The sequence below is a fragment of the Xyrauchen texanus genome, chromosome 41 (genome assembly GCF_025860055.1).
Source record: "Xyrauchen texanus isolate HMW12.3.18 chromosome 41, RBS_HiC_50CHRs, whole genome shotgun sequence".
NCBI classification, from domain to species: domain Eukaryota; kingdom Metazoa; phylum Chordata; class Actinopteri; order Cypriniformes; family Catostomidae; genus Xyrauchen; species Xyrauchen texanus.
In genome coordinates, this window is record NC_068316.1 from 15,641,305 (window position 1) to 15,661,640 (window position 20,336).

Here is a 20,336-nt window from a genome sequence, read left to right on the forward strand (position 1 = left end):
GGAGTCAGTATTTAAAACAGTGCCATTCACCTAGGAGAGTGAAGGGTGAACTGCATTTAACAGTAAAGTATGTCTTCAGAGAGATCTACAAAGTGGAGCAGTAGTGCTGTAAGCAAATATTTGTGTGCTGAAACTGAGTACCTGCTGGTTGTCTGCCAGCACTCCACTAACCTATATATACCCACTACCTTAAGACTGGCATTCACAGTCCTTAATAAAAGTGATGTATAGCCATATTTTGGTATGACAATCTGTATTCCAGTCATGGGGAATCCAACTGTCAATAAAAGCTCTTTTATTTGCACAAAAACCTGCTCATAAACACACGTCTTTGTGTAAACAGTAAAGAGAGACTGTGCTAATGTTATAGTTAGTAAAACAAGGAGACAGAACACAAAACATATTGGGAGAATTAAAAATAATTAATTGTGCCTGCTTTTTTTAGCACCCAACACGAATAAACATTTACATTTATGCATTTGGCAGACGCTTCTATCCAAAGCAACTTACGGTGCACTTATTACAGGGACAATCCCCCCAGGGCAACCTGGAGTTAAGTGCCTTGCTCAAGGACACAATGGTGGTGGCTGTGGGGATCGAACCAGTGACCTTCTGATTACCAGTTTCGTTCTTTAGCCCACTACACCACCACCATTCTAAAATAAACAATCATGCAAATCTGGTAACATGGCAAAGCTGCCCACAAAATTTGTGCTCAATGCAATTTGCACAGCACAATCTTTCAGATTGATTCAGAGTGGTAGGTTTTGGAGTAGAGGTGTGCAATATGCACGATAAACAGGTAGAAATTTGACATACATTTCAATTATCGTCTCTATAGCGGTTTTACCAACTTGTAGAGGAAATAGGAAGACAGAGCGGCTGCTGGTTCCAAAATTCCTATTGAAAAATAAGATAAAAAGGAGGTTGTGAAGAAAAAAAGGTGCGTCCTCTGTTGTGTGAAATTGATTTGGCTTTAGAAAATGTGATACCGAGCAGAAAACAGCGATTTTCAAGGTTTGCATATTGTGTATATCGCTGTACATATTGCTTCATCGTGTATATCATGATATGTAAATATCCATGTGTGCAGCATGTGTGAGTATTTATCAGTGGTCAGGGCTTCACTTTAGACTGAGAGAATTGAAGAAACATGGAAAGGGTTTTTCAGGCAATGACAAGATTTCGGCGGCTGCCTAACCAAATTCAATGACATTCATCTTGTGTTCTAAATATTCTCCTTGGCTGACATGTGCAGCTTTTTTCACATTATAGTTTGCGTGCCGTCTCTAGAGCATGAAAGTGTGCATGAGTTAAGCAGGCATCCTGTTTATGCTACAAAGACAGGAGAGTGCAGAGCGGAGCTTACAATCTACTAGTTAAGTCTTGCCTTAAGAACAGGTGGTGCAACCAAATTAAGCTCCGACTTATTTATAAACTAACTAGTAGTTACTAAGCCTTTAGTGTGAACTTTACATCTCAACTTAAGTGAGACCTTATGCACAGCTGGTGCAACCATACTCTGGTCATTTAAATGTGTCTCCTGTGACCACTTGTGTTCGGATTTGGAGGGCAGGGTCTCTGTTTCGTGATAACATCCATCAGTCACTCAGTGTATTACGGCATGATATGAAAGCACAACAAATTCATATAAGACAAAGAAAGTGCAAAAAAATAAAGACACTGACCAAAGACGCAGGTTTTTAAGCAGAACTGCTGCATGCAAATGTGGTGCAACTGCTGTGGTCTGATATCTTTTCTGTATCTCCCTTCAGTCTCCATTCTCCCTCCCACCTCATCAGTCTTTCTCTCCCTCTCATCTTTTCTGCCTTTCTAAAACAATTTGGGCCATGCATTGCGTAACACGGCTGAATAGTCAGATTTCTCTTATTATTTTCAGCAGTTAATTCCACCACGGCTGTCACATCCTTCATTTCTCACCCCACGCTTCAGCTGCAAAAACATAGCCACGGGGCCAGGGATGGTCATCAACCATGTGGTACATCACAAATTCACATAAGGTACAAGGTCTACACCTACCCTGGAAGGACACTGTTGTGTTACTGTCACAGTTGAGCAGTTTGGGGAAAAAGATCAGATGATTCACGTCATTGTTTGTTATGATGTACTTTTGACAGAATGTGCCACTAATGTTCATCGCATGGGACATACCACTAAACCATGACGTTACTCATGCACACGTTTGTTATGTAACACTGTATTACAGATTCAAGCCTGGTTAAAACACACCAGAGACTTTAGTCTTACCTGAAAGATGTTCAAAGGCTTCAAGACACAACGCCAACATTGAGATGGTTATGAGTGTGCCATGTTTTTTCTCTAGAAAATAAGCTACTTCTCTTAAGTTTTAATACAGTATCTGATTTTCCACCGAAATGGTGCGGGTTCTCATGCCAGAGCCTGAGTTCGGCTGTCTGGAAAACCGCTCGCTTTTCCGCTGACTTGAGAACCGAACCTTGGCGTAACGGGTTACATGGCTATGTGGTAGTTTTACATGACTACCTAACCTGCCCACAAACATAGCGCTTCACAGTGTTTGTGTTCAGCTTTTACTCCTGTTTTTGAGGACATATTTAAACATACAGAGTAATGCAATCCAACATTATTACTTTGCTCAGCAAGATAGCCAGAGACGATATCGCTCCAGATGACAGGTAACGTAATTACAATTGGCTAATTGCAAATTACAAAAAGTGGCTAATTAGCTAAGTACTCTAAAATATAACTGTGAAATTGGTATTAACTTCGGTGTAGCAGATGGTTATTTTGGGATTTTTTCCATAGCATATGATATTATTTTATATCTTAATTGAAAATTCCACCGTTTTAGTAAACAGATATAGTAACTGGCCGAAAATCTCCTTATTGATAAAAAAAATGCACAAAATAGGACGAGAAGGGGAAAGCTACGAGGATGGAAAAATGGAGATAAGCTGCAAAGGATGCCAGGGAGTGTTTGTCTTGAGCGTGACTGTCGCTGAATGCAGTGCAGTGTTAGCCGTCTGGTTGGTTTTTAGAGCACAGATTATTTTTGTCTACCTTATCACCTGTGCTTAAAGAAAATGTTCAGGCTCGATACAATTTCAGCTCAATGGACAGCATCTTTACCATACTGTCGATTACCATATAACATAATTTAGATTCGTCACTAAGTTTATATAAACAATATGTTGATAGAATCCCACAATGAAACTCTGTTGGGCAATATGGGGTACCTGACAGTAATGAGATTAATTGGAAGAAATGAATATGCTTCTCAGGTGTTTCTCCTGAAAAAAAAAAGACCCATGTAATCTTACATGTCTCATCTAGAATGTATTAAGAGATCTTAATAATGTGTCAAACTGTGCTCAGATTGGACAAAATACCAAAGTCAGAATTGTTAATATTACCTTAAATGTTTCTCTTCAATTCTTCGAAGTCTAAATTATTTGAGCAGTGCTATTCACAGTTATTGTATTTTATATTGTATTGCCATTCTTTTTAATCCCGTCAGGTACAAAATGGAGGACAACTCCAAAGTGAACTATAATTGATTTTGAATGTTCAGTTGAGTGGTTGAATGTGCTCACTGTTATCTTAGCCTGAATTTCTCCTTTACTTTGTCTTGCTTACTGTGTTGCAATGAATAAGTAAAACAGTGTTGTTTTAGGCAGTGGAAGGGAACTTTGAATTGTAGTTGTGCCTTACTTGATCAGCTTTGGAGTCAATATAAGGAACACCCTGCCTCGAGGTAATGTCTTTGAGTCAGTGCATCGTGTGTGTGCACGCAACAATTCTCTTTGGTCTCACGACACTATTAAGTGTAAGTGTTAGTTATCTCCAAAGCAAAACAACAAGTACTTTGATACTGATCATTAACAGGGCCAAAGAGGCTTTAAACAAGTGTTTACTTGACATCACAAAAAGGGGTGGCATCTGTTTTGTTATAGAAAAACAACTCAATAGTTACAGCAGTGTCTCATGGACCACAGCTTAATCTACTCAGCAAAATAAATTAACTTTTACAAACTTTTAAAAGCAACAGAGAGCCACAGTGTTTCCACTTTTTGGGAAATCAACCTACAAATACCTTATTGTTGTCTCAGAATATTAAACTTGAATAGAAGATAGTATTTTGGCATCGGACATATTACAAACTTCATTCTTGAATAAACGTTCACAAAATACTTCTGTTAATAACATTAAAATATGTTACAAAATGTGTATTATTTTGTGTAGTATGTAGTTAGTTTGCAAACTTCTGTAGGATATACTGAGATACAGACATGACAGGAATAATTCACTAGCCAATAAAGAGTTATTCACGTCTTCAACAGTATCCTGTCTGAGCTCTGTGATGTCCTCTGGTTTACATCATCCTAACAGACCAGAGACTGACCACGTGAGCTGCACACTGAAAATGCAAACATTTAAAAACCAATGATGTAAGACCTGGATCTTCAATACTCATGGCTGATTAAGTAAGTAATGAACTGGAGGTAAAATCTCTGCAATTGGCTTTACTAAGAAATCAAGTATGTTAGAGATAAATGGTACAGTGTAAAGGGTGGATACAGTTAATCTATGACTATTTGCTGTTACGAAGTATTAAGAAATTTTAATTCATTATAGTTAGAATAATTAAGTGGATTACAGCTTATGCGTTCAACCTACTGCAAGTGGCTGTTTGGCAACCTCTGCTAAGAATATAATTGCACAAAGCACTGAAGTCCAATGCAGATGAAAAAGAAACAAGAAACTAAACATAAAGATTCACAAGTATGTTATCGTGACCCAGATACTGTACATCAATATAGTATTGTATTGCCTGGTCCCTGCTAATTCCCAGCCCTAATGGCTATTCCATTTTCAAATTTCAGATTTCGGATCAAGATGAGGAACAGATTTGTGGGCTTGCTGTTTATCATCCCCGATTACATTGTTTACTTAGTCAGTTTTTCCATCTTTATAATTAATGTAACCACTAGGCTTCATTTTACAATTAACCTGCATCTTTTTAGCTTTGGTACATGTTGGAATATTTCCCCTCTTTCTGTTTCTATGTCCCTCTCACTTTTAACCATTTCCCCATTTTATTCGCAACACACATCCCTCAAAAACACACTTTTGCATCTTGGCCACAGCTAGTTCTAACCCCTGTAATGAAACAGGGGACTGTGTTCTTTTTCCATGCTGTGGGTCAGAGGGTTATTATCTCTTCCTGTCAGGAATGTGAGGAATTTCCTGTGCTTTTCTCTTCCGGCTGTGACCGCTCATGTGACCACTCGGCATCAGATTACCTCACTCGCAGACTGTGGGAATGGTCCGCAAACATTAAAAACAAAGCGTCAGCCAATGTTCCATTAGCTTACCTTAACCTGTTTCTCCAAAGTCCTGGAAAATTTGTATAAAGCAAGTATGCTTTGAGCGGAACATGGAGTTATCAGAATCCCTCTTTGCAAAATTGCAAGAAAAATCCTATTCTTAATGAGTAACTTGGTCTTGTTTTCCAGTAAAAAATATCTACATCCCTTAAAACAAGATGCATTTGCGTCATAAAGGCGCGGTCACACATACCTTTGCACGGCGAAATTCCGCTGGCGAAGATGGTGTGGGTGGATCCTGAGCGTGTGAAATTACCCAAAAATTACTTACAAGTAGCCTCTTTTTACTGCTGCACTTCATACTCTGGCAAATTGAAGTTGAAAAGAAACAAGTTATCCTCGATATAAAATGATATCCTTGTCCATTGTGTATATTCAGTGGAGCTGTGTTCCTATTGGTCAAAGCGGTAAAGGTTTTCCACAAAGTTATTCAAACTTTAAAATCCGTGGGGGAAAAATCTTCGCCACCGGAAGTCTATCATCCAAAATTCATGATTGGGTGGATTTCCATTGAGATAACTGTATTTCACAGTTACTGCGTAATTGACACTCATTCACAAATCAGTCCAGTGTAAAATTATTTGCACAAACATACACAAATGTTTTTATGTTTTGAGGCATATTTCCTTCAAAAACAAAACTTGTCCACTGCGTCTTCAGTGGCTCTGATGCCGGGAGTACATGAAGACTCTTATGTTCACTTTTACAGCCAACAACAGAACACTTATTACACTTACAAAGCTGATACATTAATGTTCTCACTGTATCTGCTCCAGCTTGTAAAAAATAGCGGACTGTGTGTAGATCACTCAGGGGAGGATCTATGATAATAGGGTGGAGTCCATCACCAGTCGTGGGCGAGGCCTGCTCTAACATGAGGTCATTTTAGAGCAGAAACGAAAACCGTCCATTTTTAGACACTGTTTTTGATTAATAGAAATATAAGAAAGAGGAGTGGGTGGACTTTAACATTGTACGGTGGTTGTGTACACACACTGCCGACTCACATTTATGTACAAACACCATGTAAAAGTGAATTTTGCATAATGGGTCCCCTTTAAAGGGCACCTATTATGGCATTTAAAATGTTCCTAATATTGTTTTGGGAGTCCCCAACAACAGTTTTACATGCAAGCAATGACAAAAAACACTTTTGTTGTCTTATAATATGCATTTATGTTTACCTGATTTGCTCACCGACTCCCAAATGATTCGTTCAACGACTCATTTTTCCAAACCCCTCCTTTGCGTGACGCTAATCTGCGGTGATTGGTCAGATGACCCAGTCAGTTGTGATTGGTATACTCTGTGCAGAGATTGTCGGAAATGGAACGCCCATCACCGCTTTGTAGTAAAAAAATCTAAATCAGAGAAGGAATTTGAGTTGATTTATGTTAGTGATCATAGCCCAAAGTTCGGTGGTAAACACCCAATCAGTTATTGTTTGCGTTAGCCCAACGAATAAACATATTGGTAAAGCACTGCATTACTACAAGTTATTGCTCTATTCTTTATGACAACTCCAATAACATCGACAAACATTTCACATATTTCAAAAAAATTGACATTGGAGACCTAGAAGCTGCTCTGAGCATAACTTACACAACACACACAAATACTTATTAAGCATGCTAAAAAACACATAAAAGCAACAATTATTAATAATACTTACAGGTTGTGATTCGGAGGAGGAAGCTGATCCAAATAAACTTGGTACTGAACCTTCCTTCAGTATCAACCGGCTCGCGAATCCACACTTGAAAGCATTCATGTTCGTAAAGCAATCGTCATTAAAATGACACGAACACAGCACAAGGTTCGGGCTATACTTGTGTGGTATAGTTGTAAATATAAACTCTAGCCACTGATTCTTCCCATGCTCGTCCCTGGGCAGCGAAAAAAAGGTCGCTTTTGATATGCACTTCAGAACACAGCATCTTGTTGTCGACATGATCTTTTCAAGTTTTCCCTGGTGTCTGCGCGCGCAATGAGTGGGCGCGGCCAATTTGCTAATTTTTCGTCTTGACGTCACAACGAAAAGGAAAATGACTCATTGGAAAAACGATTCATTACATTAACTTTTTTTACGGTGAACTTTCATATATAAAATTTGCAGGATGTTTTTGTTCACTTAAATCTATGTTACACACTACATGAAAGGTAATTTTCAAAATTCCATAATAGGTGCCCTTTAAGAAAGGCTGCATAAGATATTAAAACATGTTTACACAAAATGTACCTTAGTGTTTTTGTCATGTTGCACTGCCAGATTTTTTTACTTATTTCAGGAAAATAAGTGAAACATTCTGCCAGTACCACGTAAAAGAGGACGAAATATTGTATTCCTTGTAGACATGTTTTTCACTGCTTGGTTTCTGCAGGATTCAGAGTTGGTATCGCAACACTAATTAGGCTGTCTCTTGTGGTACTTCTACTTTGACAAATGATTGCATTCATGCAGTGTTGAAAAGAGCTGTCTGTTAACTACAGTTTGAGGAGTGTGGCTGAATTTGAATAGAATGCATAACACTTCACATTGTAGCAGAGAGCATCTTAGAGAGAGAAAGTGAGGGCACTGCCATGCAAACTGACTTCAGCCACATTCCTGTGGCCAGCCAGAGAATATTTTTTAGACGTTTGTATGTGCGGAGAAAATCCTGACTATGTTCGGAATTGAATACTAACCTTCTCTTACTGAAAATTGTGCAGTATATACTGAATACTGCCCAATAAATAAAAAAAACTATAGTCTGTGAGAGTAAAAGTATGCATTATGCAACGATAATATTTTTAAGCAGTTGCATGCCCATATTGTTGCTGACACATGAACGCATAAAGTTGCTTGTTTAATTCAGCAATTAAAAATGGTGTCCAGCCATATTCCCTGAAGTACTATATGAGTCAAGATAAAGATTGCGGCTGTTATTTCTCCCATTTAAATTTGGAAATGGAAGATTGAGTGTATTGTATTGTAGTACACAGTACCCTGCACAGTGTGTTATTGTAGACTGTACAGTTTAGCAGTTGTACTAGGTCATCCACATATTCCATGCATACAAAAAATTAACATACTAGGGACTGTTTACATACTATTAACAAACTGCTGAGTATAGTATGGTAGCGTTTTATTCCAAACATTCCCCGTTTGTGCTGGATGTTTGTTCAGGGGGCTTCATAACACTGGCTGTCATCTGGCCCCCCTCATGTATGCCACCTCCCTCCATCTCTCTGTCTCTCCTATAGTCCTTCCTACCTGCATATAATTAGACTGCCATGCAGGGAAAGCAACCAAGGCGGGAAAATACCAAAAGCCTTAAAATGGAGGCGCTGGAGGGAGGGATCTCTCAGGAATAAGTGTTTTTGGAACGTGAGTACAGAGGACCAGCCAGTGAAATGTACTGAGACCGAGAAGGCAGAGTTTTGATTGCACCTTGTGTTATGACAGACTGTGTGTCTTCACTAGAATTAGTTACTCATTATATTATGCCTGAGGATAATTGCATCAGCTCTTTTGGCTTTATAACGTCTAAGAACTTTGTTTAATATGTTTTAAAAGACAGTGTTAAATCATCCTATAAAAAGCATTTCTAAGAATTTGTGGAGAAGGTCATTTGTCTCATTTACACCTCGTTATGCCTCAGATCCCAGCTTGTCAACAGACAGGTGATTATATTTGGGTAAAAAATCAGAGAATGTAGATTGTTTGGAACATGTATATTTTAGTACACGACATGCCCACTTAACCTCTCAGATTAGTTCCACATCTGTAACACTACAGTATGTTTTCAGTCACTTTGTCCTGGTGTGACTGTTTACCATTTTCTAAAAGGTTGTAGGATTTAAAATATTTTGAAAAGTTTTTTTTGTTTTGTACACATTTTTTATTTTTACAATTTTTTCCAGTTCTGTTTTGTGTTGGGGGTTTGTGTGTGTGTGTGTGTGTTTTGTTCTGTTCAGTGGCCTGTAGCACAAAGCTGGTTTCAGTAGCTACCCAGGTAAGTTTGAGTTTAGTTTGAGCAAACACTGGTTTCTCAGGCTCAAGAAGGTGGGTCGGTATTTTGTACCAAGCTTCTTGAGATCGATGATCCCGATCTAAACCGGTTTGGCTCTATCAGGTTTTCTCAACCTGAAACTTACTCTGAAATCGTTTGTTCAACTAGCTTTGTGCAACAGGTCACTGTTCTGTTCTATTTTGTTTTATTTTTCTGTTTTGTGTATAATGTTTTGTTTTGTTCTGTTATGTTTTTTGTTTTGTAGGTTTACAAAAAACTACTGTGCTTCTTTACATTTAAGGCTTCTATATATAAATGATATAGCTTAAATATTAAATAATGTATAATGGTTACCTTCGCATGTGAAATTAGCAACAATTTGCTGAATATTCAGTAGCCTTGTACTCATACAGGTGGTTAATAATGACTCCAGCCTGTTGTTTGGGGATCATCATAAGGACTAATATTATAGGACGAACTGATTTCTTGTCAACCACATCAAGTAGTGTTGCTACTGTACCAGGCCTCAGGAAGCTGATTTTCTCAAGGTCTGATGCTCTCTATGACCATATGTGTTTTCCGAGCTGTAATCAGACAGATGCTGTTAGCTATTACCCTAATGCTTCTGCCATTATCAGATTTGTTTGGCTCACAGATTTTATTTTTATTAAACCTTTATGTAAGAAGCCCATCAGAGCTCCAGACTACAACTAAAATGTTTGCAAGTGCGACCAAAATTAATTGATTGTGACAATCATTTAAAATCTAGTCGCCATTGGCGACAGTTGGGTTGTCAGATATCATCTTGTGAGTTGTTAAATATATTTTTAGAGCACGCACAACCAATATGTCTCACGCTTTTTCACCCGTTCTTTTTCTGACAAACTCGCTGCACCGCACGCAACTACAAACCGAGCACGAGAGAGTCGTGAACAAATTTCTCTTTTGAACTGGGTCTTTTTCATAAATCACCCGAAACTGAAGATGTGAACTCTAGAGCTCAAGGCTGCATTCCACTACACTTTTAACATCCACTCGCTAACTCCCCTAAGCACTTCCCCTTGAGGGAATCCCCACCGCCATTTTGGAAGTCTGTTTCAGTGAGTGAGGGAAGTTTTGTTGACAGACCGTCAACCCCTCGATTTTGACCGAGGGAGCAAGACTACTATGATGTACACTTCAGGCAGCTCCATATCCCACAATGCAACTTCGATTGTGATGTGACAACAGATTGCACTTCATAAACCCCACCCCCACACAACTCTGATATATGATGGAAGTTGAGATAGGTCTATTAAGCAGTTTAGAAAAGTTAATTGAGATTTAACAGCATAATATATGTAGCTACCTTAATCTATTTATCACAGGCCTATTATAGCCTATGTGCTCATTGTTGTGTTAACATTTTTGTTTGTGTAAATCTTGATTAATCCTTTCTAACAATTAATTCTAATTAAAAAAAAAATTAAACATACAAGATTTATACATAAGCCTCTGAAATCAATCTTTGAAAATGTTGTTTTCTCAGGTGCAAAAATCACTAAATAATTCCACAAATTGACATCAGCCTTCAACATATTCCAAGTGATCAAGGCTTAAGAGTGTTCCAGTTAAACCCATTGCACGTCTCCTGCAAGTAGTGGAAACTCATGCTACGTAAGCAGTGACGTACATCTGAGTCCATGAGACGGAATGAAGTTTGTGAGGGAAGGGAATGCAGCCCAGGTTAGCAGTTTGAATCAGATTAAATTTCTCAGTGAATCAGCCGTCAGTGAACTCACAACATGGAGTGCATACATTTCAAAATAAGAGTCTCATGTGTATTTCGGGCTTCTTTATAATTAAAAGTCCTGTATTGTGTACCACTTTTTTTCTTCAGGTTATTATTGATTGGGATTGGAGTAGCACAATAAACTGCATCTGGGATTTAATTCAATTTGCACTCTTGTAGTCACTGTCTTCAAAGCTTTTAACACTTAGGGCAATTGAGGGACTTGTACACAACTACTACACAAGGTCCAAACATTCATTGATGCTCAAGAAGACACTATTATATGCATACTATACTTCATACAAACATCTGTAATATAGATTCTGAAGAGCAGTACTAAATAAAAAAAACAATTGATCTCTTATATTTGTATAAATTATGAAAGGGGTGTGAACATTTAAATGAGAAAAAATGGAATGCTGGAACTGAAGGCCTTATGTATAGCTAGGAAGCTAAACTATAGATCTTGAATGGCCTTATAAATGCCTTAGCATGATATTACGTTATCATAATAACCTTAGGTTATGTGGGCTTCTTGTTTTTGACATGAGATTATACATTAGACTTTGAAGACATTATGTTGTTACTAAATGTAAAATCACAAATTGAGTTTTTCATGCAAAGATAATGCTTTACTATTTCTACATTTATTGAAAGTGTATAATTGGTCGACAATTGCCACCACAGTATAAACAGGCTTTTTCTGCAGGTCAAATGAAACCCATTACTGCAGCAGTGAGAGCACTTGGCCCTTATGTCTGACCTGGATAACATGAAACTCAATCTGCTTTGTGCCGCTTAAAACACCACAGGTCACAGGATAGCAGTATGACTACACTGTAAAAAAAATAATAATTCCATTGTTTTTACAAAACAAACTGGCAGCTGTGGTTGCCAGAATAATTATGTAAAAAAATACAGTAAAAATGCAATAAACTTTACAGAAATTTAAATAATGCAATAAACATAAACTAAACTACATCAAATATAACACAGAACACCCCAAAACTACATAACTGATATTAAAAATGAGAAGAAACATATCTAATCCTATAAAATCTAATGAAATGTAATGGGTCACCCAGGGAATTCTGGGAACGACCGATTACTGTTTTTTACCGTAATTTGAACAATAGTTTACTGTAAAAAGTACATGTATATGCTTGTTAAACATAATAATGAATTTAAATGTTAATTATACAGGAAAATCATATATTTAAAAAAAAATTTTTTTTACAATATTTTACCGTAAAACTACATGTATTGTATTTTTAAATATATATTTTTAAAACATTACTTATATTTTACGGTAAATTCTCATTAACTAATTTACGTTTTTTACTGTAGCATTTTTACAGTCTTTAACCATTAAAAATACATTTTACAGTGTAGGATGTAGTAATCTTCATGGACACCTCAATCAAACATCAATGACTTAGCCTGTTGTTACATAATATAAAATGAAAATCAATGAAGTACATATTTTCCAAATTCTGATTGGCTGCTCCCCTCTGTTTTGTATTCCTTTTGGCTTTAAATAGTGACCTGTTTTTACAATCACAATAATACCTGGCCTGCACGCCTTTCTAGATTACCTGTGGGGAGCTGTTTATTCCTCATTCAGTCTTTCTGTTTATTATTAGGGGTGTATTAAATAAGCTGGGGTAAAAATGTGATGTAGCTTTGGAGATATTCGCTCTTTGTTTTTATAGTGCTGGTACGATACAATTAGGACTGTCGATGTAACCCGTTAATTCAATGCAATTATATACATTTTATAATATATGATTATATAAAAAATGACGTGTTAAAATTTTTTTTACCATCGGAGCTATTCAATTTTGAAGTACCACCTTCATGTTTTGCATTCAGCAGGGGGCAGTAACAGCGCAACTCCAGCTGAAAAAGCAGTGCGCAGCTGCACAGGCAACAAACCACATTACACATTACATTACATATTTAGGATGCTTTCTAGTTTATTTATATATATGGACATCCTTATAAATGAAACAAATTAGTTTAGACTTACTGTCTTAGTTCTATCTGATTTTGCATTTTGGTCGAAAATAGAAACAATTGAATGTTTGTTGACGTAATGCCACAGTATATTTCGTCCTCTCATACACTTACTCTAATTGATGGTTAATATATTTTTTCCCAAATATATTAATGCGAAACATGCAGCTAAAAATAGATGTTAGAATATCAGATACAATATTGTGAGGTAAAATATCACAGTACTTTGAAATCTAAATTGTTCCCCTACATCTAGAATCTGTGCGTGCATTTTGACAGACAATTAAACTAAAGGAACTCAGAGACTTATGACCTTTAACATGTATGTGTTTGCATAGCAACTATAAAACCTTTACTTTACAAAACAATCTGCACACCACCTTTTAGTTTCTTTATGGATTTGTAAACCCACCACCATCAGTATTATAACACAACTATGTTGTCTGTTTTTACACTGTCCGGTTTGCAGTTTTTTTTTCCAAATAGGGAGTGTTTAATATGGTTGTGTAACTGTACTTGAGAAATATTGCTCTGCATGATGACGGCCTGTTGTAAGCTCTGGAATGCACTCGCAGGATTGCAGGAATGAAAACGCAGGGGCAAAGGTAACGGAGTCACCCATGGAGACGTGTTCTGTGTACCACAATACACAAGGAGCTGTTTGCAAACTTGTTCGGTCATGTGACTTTGCGTGGTAACCAATACGCAAACTCCAATGGACCGTTGTTGTTTTTTTCATCTGTTCGGTTACGACCTACTTTGTGAACATGCGCTGCATGCAAGGCTGACGAGTTTTAAGTTACAGGGCAGGGAAGGTAAAGCTCCAGATGTTTTTAGCAGTTTGTGCATTTCAGTGACCAGTGTGTGGTGTCTGTGTTTTTCTCTGTCACAGTTTCCCAGTCAAACAGCAGTTTAAAGAAACACAGGAACAGAAGTATCTTTAGTCCCTTCTTCTGCTGTTTCCGGGACTATAATGTGGAACCATCAGCCAACAACAACAAGACCTGCAGCCTTCCTCCACCTGCCGAGGAGAACAGCAGCCTTCCAAAGGTGAGGCCTTGTTTTTTTCTCTTAACCACAGTTTCACAGTAGGGATGCTTGAAATATCGGGCCATATCGGTTATTGACCGATATATTCGTGATTTTTTTCATTTATCTGTCAATATTGGATAATTGTAGACTGTTTCGATTTAGGTTACTTTTGCCTTCATCTAGTGCTAACTTAAACACTTGCAACAATTTCATGTTCTTAATCAGTATTTGTGTATTGTTTCCTGTAAAAATGTCAAGATAGATTTATTTGATAGATTCTATGATGTTTTCATAGAAAATATATATTGAATTAAACGTATTTTTCTTAACCCATCAACAACGTTTTTAATTTTATTTTGCACGTGCATTTAAAACTTTTAATTAAAACATTATTTTAAGAAAATAGTAATAGTAACTTTTACTATTAGTTTCAGTTAGTTATTGGTCACTTTGGTCACAATTTGACCCGAATTTATATATCGGTACACCTCTATTTTTTGGCACTGAATTAATTGTATTATTATTATTATTAATCAATGTTTTTGTTTGTTTTTTTATAACAGATGTTTTATATGTTTGTAGAATAACATCTGTTTATTATTAGGGGTGTGCATAAGTAATCAACTAGTTGACTACACGTTCTGCATCTGCACCAACTAGTTGACAAGTTAAAACTATTAAAACTTTACAAAATTTGATTTTGCCACTTCGTCTTTTAATAAGAACAAAAATTATAATAATGTTATGGCCTTTATAGACAAGGAATTTGCATATGTGCATTTTTGTTCATTACATTTTTTCAAAATAAAAGCTAAGGTTGTTGAAGTTAGCTTTTTTTTTTTTTTTACTATTCTTAGTAATGTGAATAAAACAAAAATATAAAATATCTCGAACGTGTCACACTCATTAACTCATATTTTAAAGTAATTGATTACACACTACAAAATTACTTGAAATGCCCCTCCCTATGTATTAGTAAGCTTTGCTTATTTTCTTACAGTTTAGCCAAACTGAAGTTTTTTTTCCTTGTTTGCGAGCTGCGGCCGAATGCAGGCTCTGTGCACGCTGTTCCTGTGTCCACCACAAAGTTTTCCTGCTGTTCCGAACCCAGTGAACCGGCTGCGATGTTTACCCTCTAGTTCTAGAAATGATGGGCCCACTTCCCCTCACACACATTCTTCTATTTCCAGAAATCCACACACACACTTACACACACATACACTCTCTCCCTCTCATTCCTGGACTGGTTCTGTAATTCCAATAAAGCGGGTCTTGGGTGTGTGTCTTATATGATTGATTACTGGCTGCCTAGTTCATTCCCTCCTCCTCTCTTTCTTTCTTGCTTTTTTTTTTCTCTCTGTCTCTCTCAATCTCTTCTCTTTTCTTATGTGCAATCTATTTTCAACATGATCTCATTTGTATTTGGTATTCGTGTGTAAAGAAGTTTTCTAGCACTTGTACATTTCATATATTTAAATAGACACAGAAACATACAATATCAGCATTTCAAACATAAAACAACTTTAAAGATGTTTATGCATCCTGAAAGGTTCCAAGAATATTGAATTCAAGGAATATGTAGGTTGAATCCACGTCTCTAAAATTGTTCATACTGTATGTAAAAGTGTTAACATTTTAGATGATGTGTATATACATTGATACCGTAAGTTTGAGTGTCTATACAAACATCCAAAATTGTAAATGTGTACTTTACAAATGTGGATGAGATCACCTGGATCTGTCTTATTTTTTATCTTCCTGTTTCTTGCATACACTCAAATGAACACACAAATGCTGGACAGTTTACCGTGTGAAACAACCACACTGTCCATGGAGAAACTTTAAGCCATGGCGCTCCACAAACACTTTTATGTGCTGCCAAAGCAGGTACAGACAGCTATAAATGGATCTGAATTTGATCGCATTACCGCAAATGTTTGCCTGCAAATGACTCGCGATCTACCGAGGAATGTCTTGCCTTTTTACATGTTCATATGCTTTAAGCTGCCCTGTTTTGGACCCACAGCTACTTCAAACAAATCCATATGTTTTACATCCCTCTCAACAGATTATTTTGGTCAGCATGTCTGTCTATGTCATAGCAATTAAATAATAATTTGACAATTGTGTGTAATCTCACTTGCGTTGTCTGTGTGTTGTGCTTACTTTTTATGAATCTCTTTCTCTTGTTTCTCTCTATCTTTACCTCTCTCTTTCTATCTCTCTACCCCTGTATCTCTCTTTTCTTGTCTCTCTTTCTTTGATTTTGTTTATCAGTGTGATCAGGTCCAGGTCATCCCTATTCCCAGTGTATGTATTATCTTTTTTATTTTGCCTGCCTGCTTGCATTTATTTTCTCTCTTGAGAGAAACTGCCTGGCTTTGTTCCTCTGGGATGCGTTTAACTCCTTCACTGCCTTCCATAAGAAATTTTGCTTATGAAAATCATGCTTATTTTCCAGTGGCTAAACCTCAATTATAAAATATAGAACGAAGATACAAGTATTACTCTTTGATGGAGTCCTCAAAGAGTTTTGGTTCTATCTTACTCTGCATTCATCAGCTATTAGGATAAAAAAATCGAATTCTTTATTGATATTTATATAATATGGCATGAAACTTACTTAAATTGATTTCTGTAACCTTATTATAAACCCAGCATTAAAACTTTGTACTTGGTAACTTGCAGGGCCTTAATTAGATTGTATATCAGTTGTTATCTTATCTTTCTTTAGTCTTAAACCTTCTCGTTAGGGCTGGGCGATAAAACGATATCAACATTTATCATGATATCCACGATAAGCTTTGAGTAATTTTCGATATTTAACCTGTGTTCTACATCTAGACATGCATGTTGCTAAAAACACTAGCAGTTTGGCTTTCTTGTCGTATGTTTCCACTGGCGCGTGGTGAGCGAATGTGAGCGAGCGCTTTCAATTGCTTCCTATGGAAGCCGAGTGTCAAGCTCGCGAGGTGGATTGTAAAATTGACAGCAGCGCAGGGCAAGCAGTTCCCTAGCGTTGGGAGTGGCTTTGTGTGGATTTTTCCGCGTGAGTGGAAACGCAGCCTCAGACTGGATGAAGTTGCTATTGACCCAGCTACGCAGGTCACTGCGTTCCGGATCCCAGATTGATATTGACATGAAGACATCATGACGACGGTTGCGCTCTCTCATCGTCTATATTGAGCAGCGCGACAAAACAACAGTGCCGGTTACATCATATCGAATCGGTTACCTAACGTAACCTCGGTTCTCTTACGAGAGGTTCTCTCGTATTGTGTAAGCTAGCTTACGCTACGGGAAAGATTAATCTTTTCTGAGATATTGAAGCCAAAAAATTATCCTTAATTTTGTATCATTTGTCAACGCAGTGCAGCAACTGCAGACCTTGAGCGGGCTAGCTAGCGAGCTCATTGGTTGCTCTGCGGCAACTGCTGCAGCCTATAGACGAACTTGGGCGAACTCGCGTCCAATGAGAGGCGTCCGCACGCTTACTGCATCAAAGCCCGCCAAATGGGCGTGGCTAGAGTGCATATAAGCGTAGTTCGTAGGCTGCAACCCTGGTTTTCATTGAATGAAGCGAAAGTCGCTTGTGGCGTGAGCACGGCTGGCTACGCAATACTCGTTCCCTCATCTAGAGAGAACCGAGGTTACGTTAAGTAACCGATTCGTTCTCTTACGAGAGGTTCTCTCGTATTGCGTAAGCTAGCTTACGCTACGGGAACCCATTGTCAACGCCGTGCGCGCCAAGCATCCACTGCATGAGCCCCGGGGGTGGGGGGACCCGGGGGAGCCCTTGTGAGTGGGGAAATAATATTTGGCCGGCAAGAGTGCGGGCCAGTGTGTGTGTAATACATAAGCACATAGTGGGAAGGGAACGACAGAGCGGCGGTGCCGGTCTGTGTGGAATGAGTCCCATCAGTGCAGCTCACCAGGGGAGCTGTAGCGTATTAAACCGCTAGTAGTTTTGCCTGCAGGGCGGGCACTTCCAGATTGTAAAATCTGACAAAGGTGGAGGGGGAAGCCCAGCCCGCTGCCACACATATGTCGTGAATGGAAATCCCGCTGGACCATGCCCACGATGAGGCCATGCCTCTAGTGGAGTGAGCCCTAATGCCCAACGGGCATGGCAGGTCTTTTGACGCGTATGCGGCAGCAATAGCGTCCACTATCCATCTAGACAGTGTCTGTTTCGAGGCGGCGAGACCTTTGGTGCACCCTCCGAATGAAACAAAAAGCTGCTCAGAGCGTCTGAAAGAGGCGGAGCGCGCAGTATACAAACTCAGTGCTCTGACTGGGCAAAGGAGATTGGCGTCGCGTTCGCTATCGGATGCTGGCAGCGCCGATAGGGAAATGACCTGTGCTCTGAAAGGAGTACCGATCACCTTGGGAACATAGCCGTGTCTAGGCTTTAAAATGACCTTGGAGTCACTTGGTCCAAACTCAAGACACGCAGCGCTGACAGACAGCGCGTGAAGGTCTCCCACACGTTTGACTGATGACAGGGCAGTCAGAAAAACGGTTTTGAGTGAAAGGTATTTCAAATCCACGGATTGAAGCGGTTCGAAAGGGGGGGCTTTCATAGTTTCGAGAACTATAGAAAGATCCCAGATAGGAACCGATGGGGGGGCGCGGGGTTCATCCTTCTAGCTCCCTTGAGGAAGCGGATGACCAGCTCATTTTTTCCCAGTGACTGGCCGTGCAGGGGTTCGGCGAACGCTGCGACGGCCGCCACATACACTTTGAGCGTGGATGGGGATCTGCCCTTATCCAGCAGCTCTTGTAAAAACACAAGCAGCGACGACACCCCACATGTCCGTGGGTCCAGGTCTCTGTCGGCGCACCATTTTGAAAACACAGACCATTTTGACGCATAGAGTCTTCTCGTGGAAGGGGCTCTAGCGTGTATGATGGTGTTTATTACCCCTTCTGGCAGAGCGACGGGTAGTCGTTGATCACCCACGCGTGCAGCGCCCAGCGCTCTGGGTGGGGATGCCAGATCGTGCCGCAAGCTTGAGAGAGGAGATCTGCTCTCACTGGGATGGGCCACGGCGCTGTCAGTGACAGCTGCGTAAGCTCCGGGAGCCATGTCTGATTCTCCCAACGCCGGGCTATGAGGAGCACCGAGTGACGCGTTTCCCTGATCCTCTGCATTACCTGTGGCAATAGCGAGACGGGAGGGAAGGCGTAAAGCGGGCGGTTGGGCCAGTCCTGGGCCAGCGCGTCCTCGCTTTTCGAGAAAAATATTGGGCAGTGAGAGTTCTCTTCTGACGCAAAGAGGTCTATCTCTGCTCTGCCGAATATGCGCAATAACTTCTGAACTGTTTGAGCGTGCAGGGACCATTCCCCTGGAGGAATATTGTCTCTGGACAGTCTGTCTGGGCCGTCGTTCAGGTGGCCTGGCACGTGCGTCACCCTCAGCGAGCGCAGGTGGCACTGGGACCAACTCAGTATGCGTTTCGTCAGATGGAAGAGGTTCCTGGATCTGACACCGCCCTGACGGTTTAGGTAGGATACCATAGATCTGTTGTCTGAACGGACCAGGACGTGGTGACCCTGAATGACCGGGAAAAAGCGCACAAGCGCGTACTCGACCGCTATCATTTCCAGACAATTTATGTGAAGGAGCTTTTCCTGAACTGACCATAGGCCAAAAACCAGAGAGCCCTCGCAGACCGCGCCCCAACCCGTGTTGGACGCGTCTGTCGGGATGACTTTTCGGCGAGATACAGCTCCCATCGTCACTCCCCGCTGATACCATTCGGCCACTGTCCAGGGCTGCAGAGCTGAAATACAGGTCTGAGTCACCTTGATCGGCTGGCGGCCTGTGGCCCAAGCCCGGCGAGACGCGCGGGTGTTTAGCCAATGCTGAAGCGGACGCATGCGCAGTAAACCCAGCTGAAGTACTGCTGCGGCTGAGGCCATGTAACCTAGCACTCTCTGAAATTTTTTCAGAGGCGTGAGGCTGTTCATCTGAAAGGACGCGGCTAGTCGCTGAACACGGCGCGCGCACTGTGTAGATAAGTGAGCCGTCATTGCCACGGAGTCTAGTTCTATTCCAAGGAAGGAAATTGCCTGACTGGGCTGTAGTGAGCTCTTGGTCCAATTGACTGCAAGACCCAAACTGTTCAGATGGCT

General features: G+C 39.6%; 1 protein-coding gene across 2 annotated transcripts in view; it reads left to right on the top strand.

Annotated features, from left to right (window-relative positions):
• LOC127634271 (CTD small phosphatase-like protein) overlaps positions 1-20,336 on the top strand; it is a 52,900-nt gene that overhangs the window by 13,572 nt on the left and 18,992 nt on the right. The window contains exons 2-3 of one of the 2 annotated variants that reach the window (XM_052113744.1): positions 14,059-14,216; positions 16,476-16,508. In XM_052113744.1, the coding sequence (XP_051969704.1) occupies positions 14,059-14,216; positions 16,476-16,508 (191 nt within the window). The remainder of the gene's footprint in view (positions 1-14,058; positions 14,217-16,475; positions 16,509-20,336) is intronic. The other variant, XM_052113745.1, reaches the window with a different exon arrangement.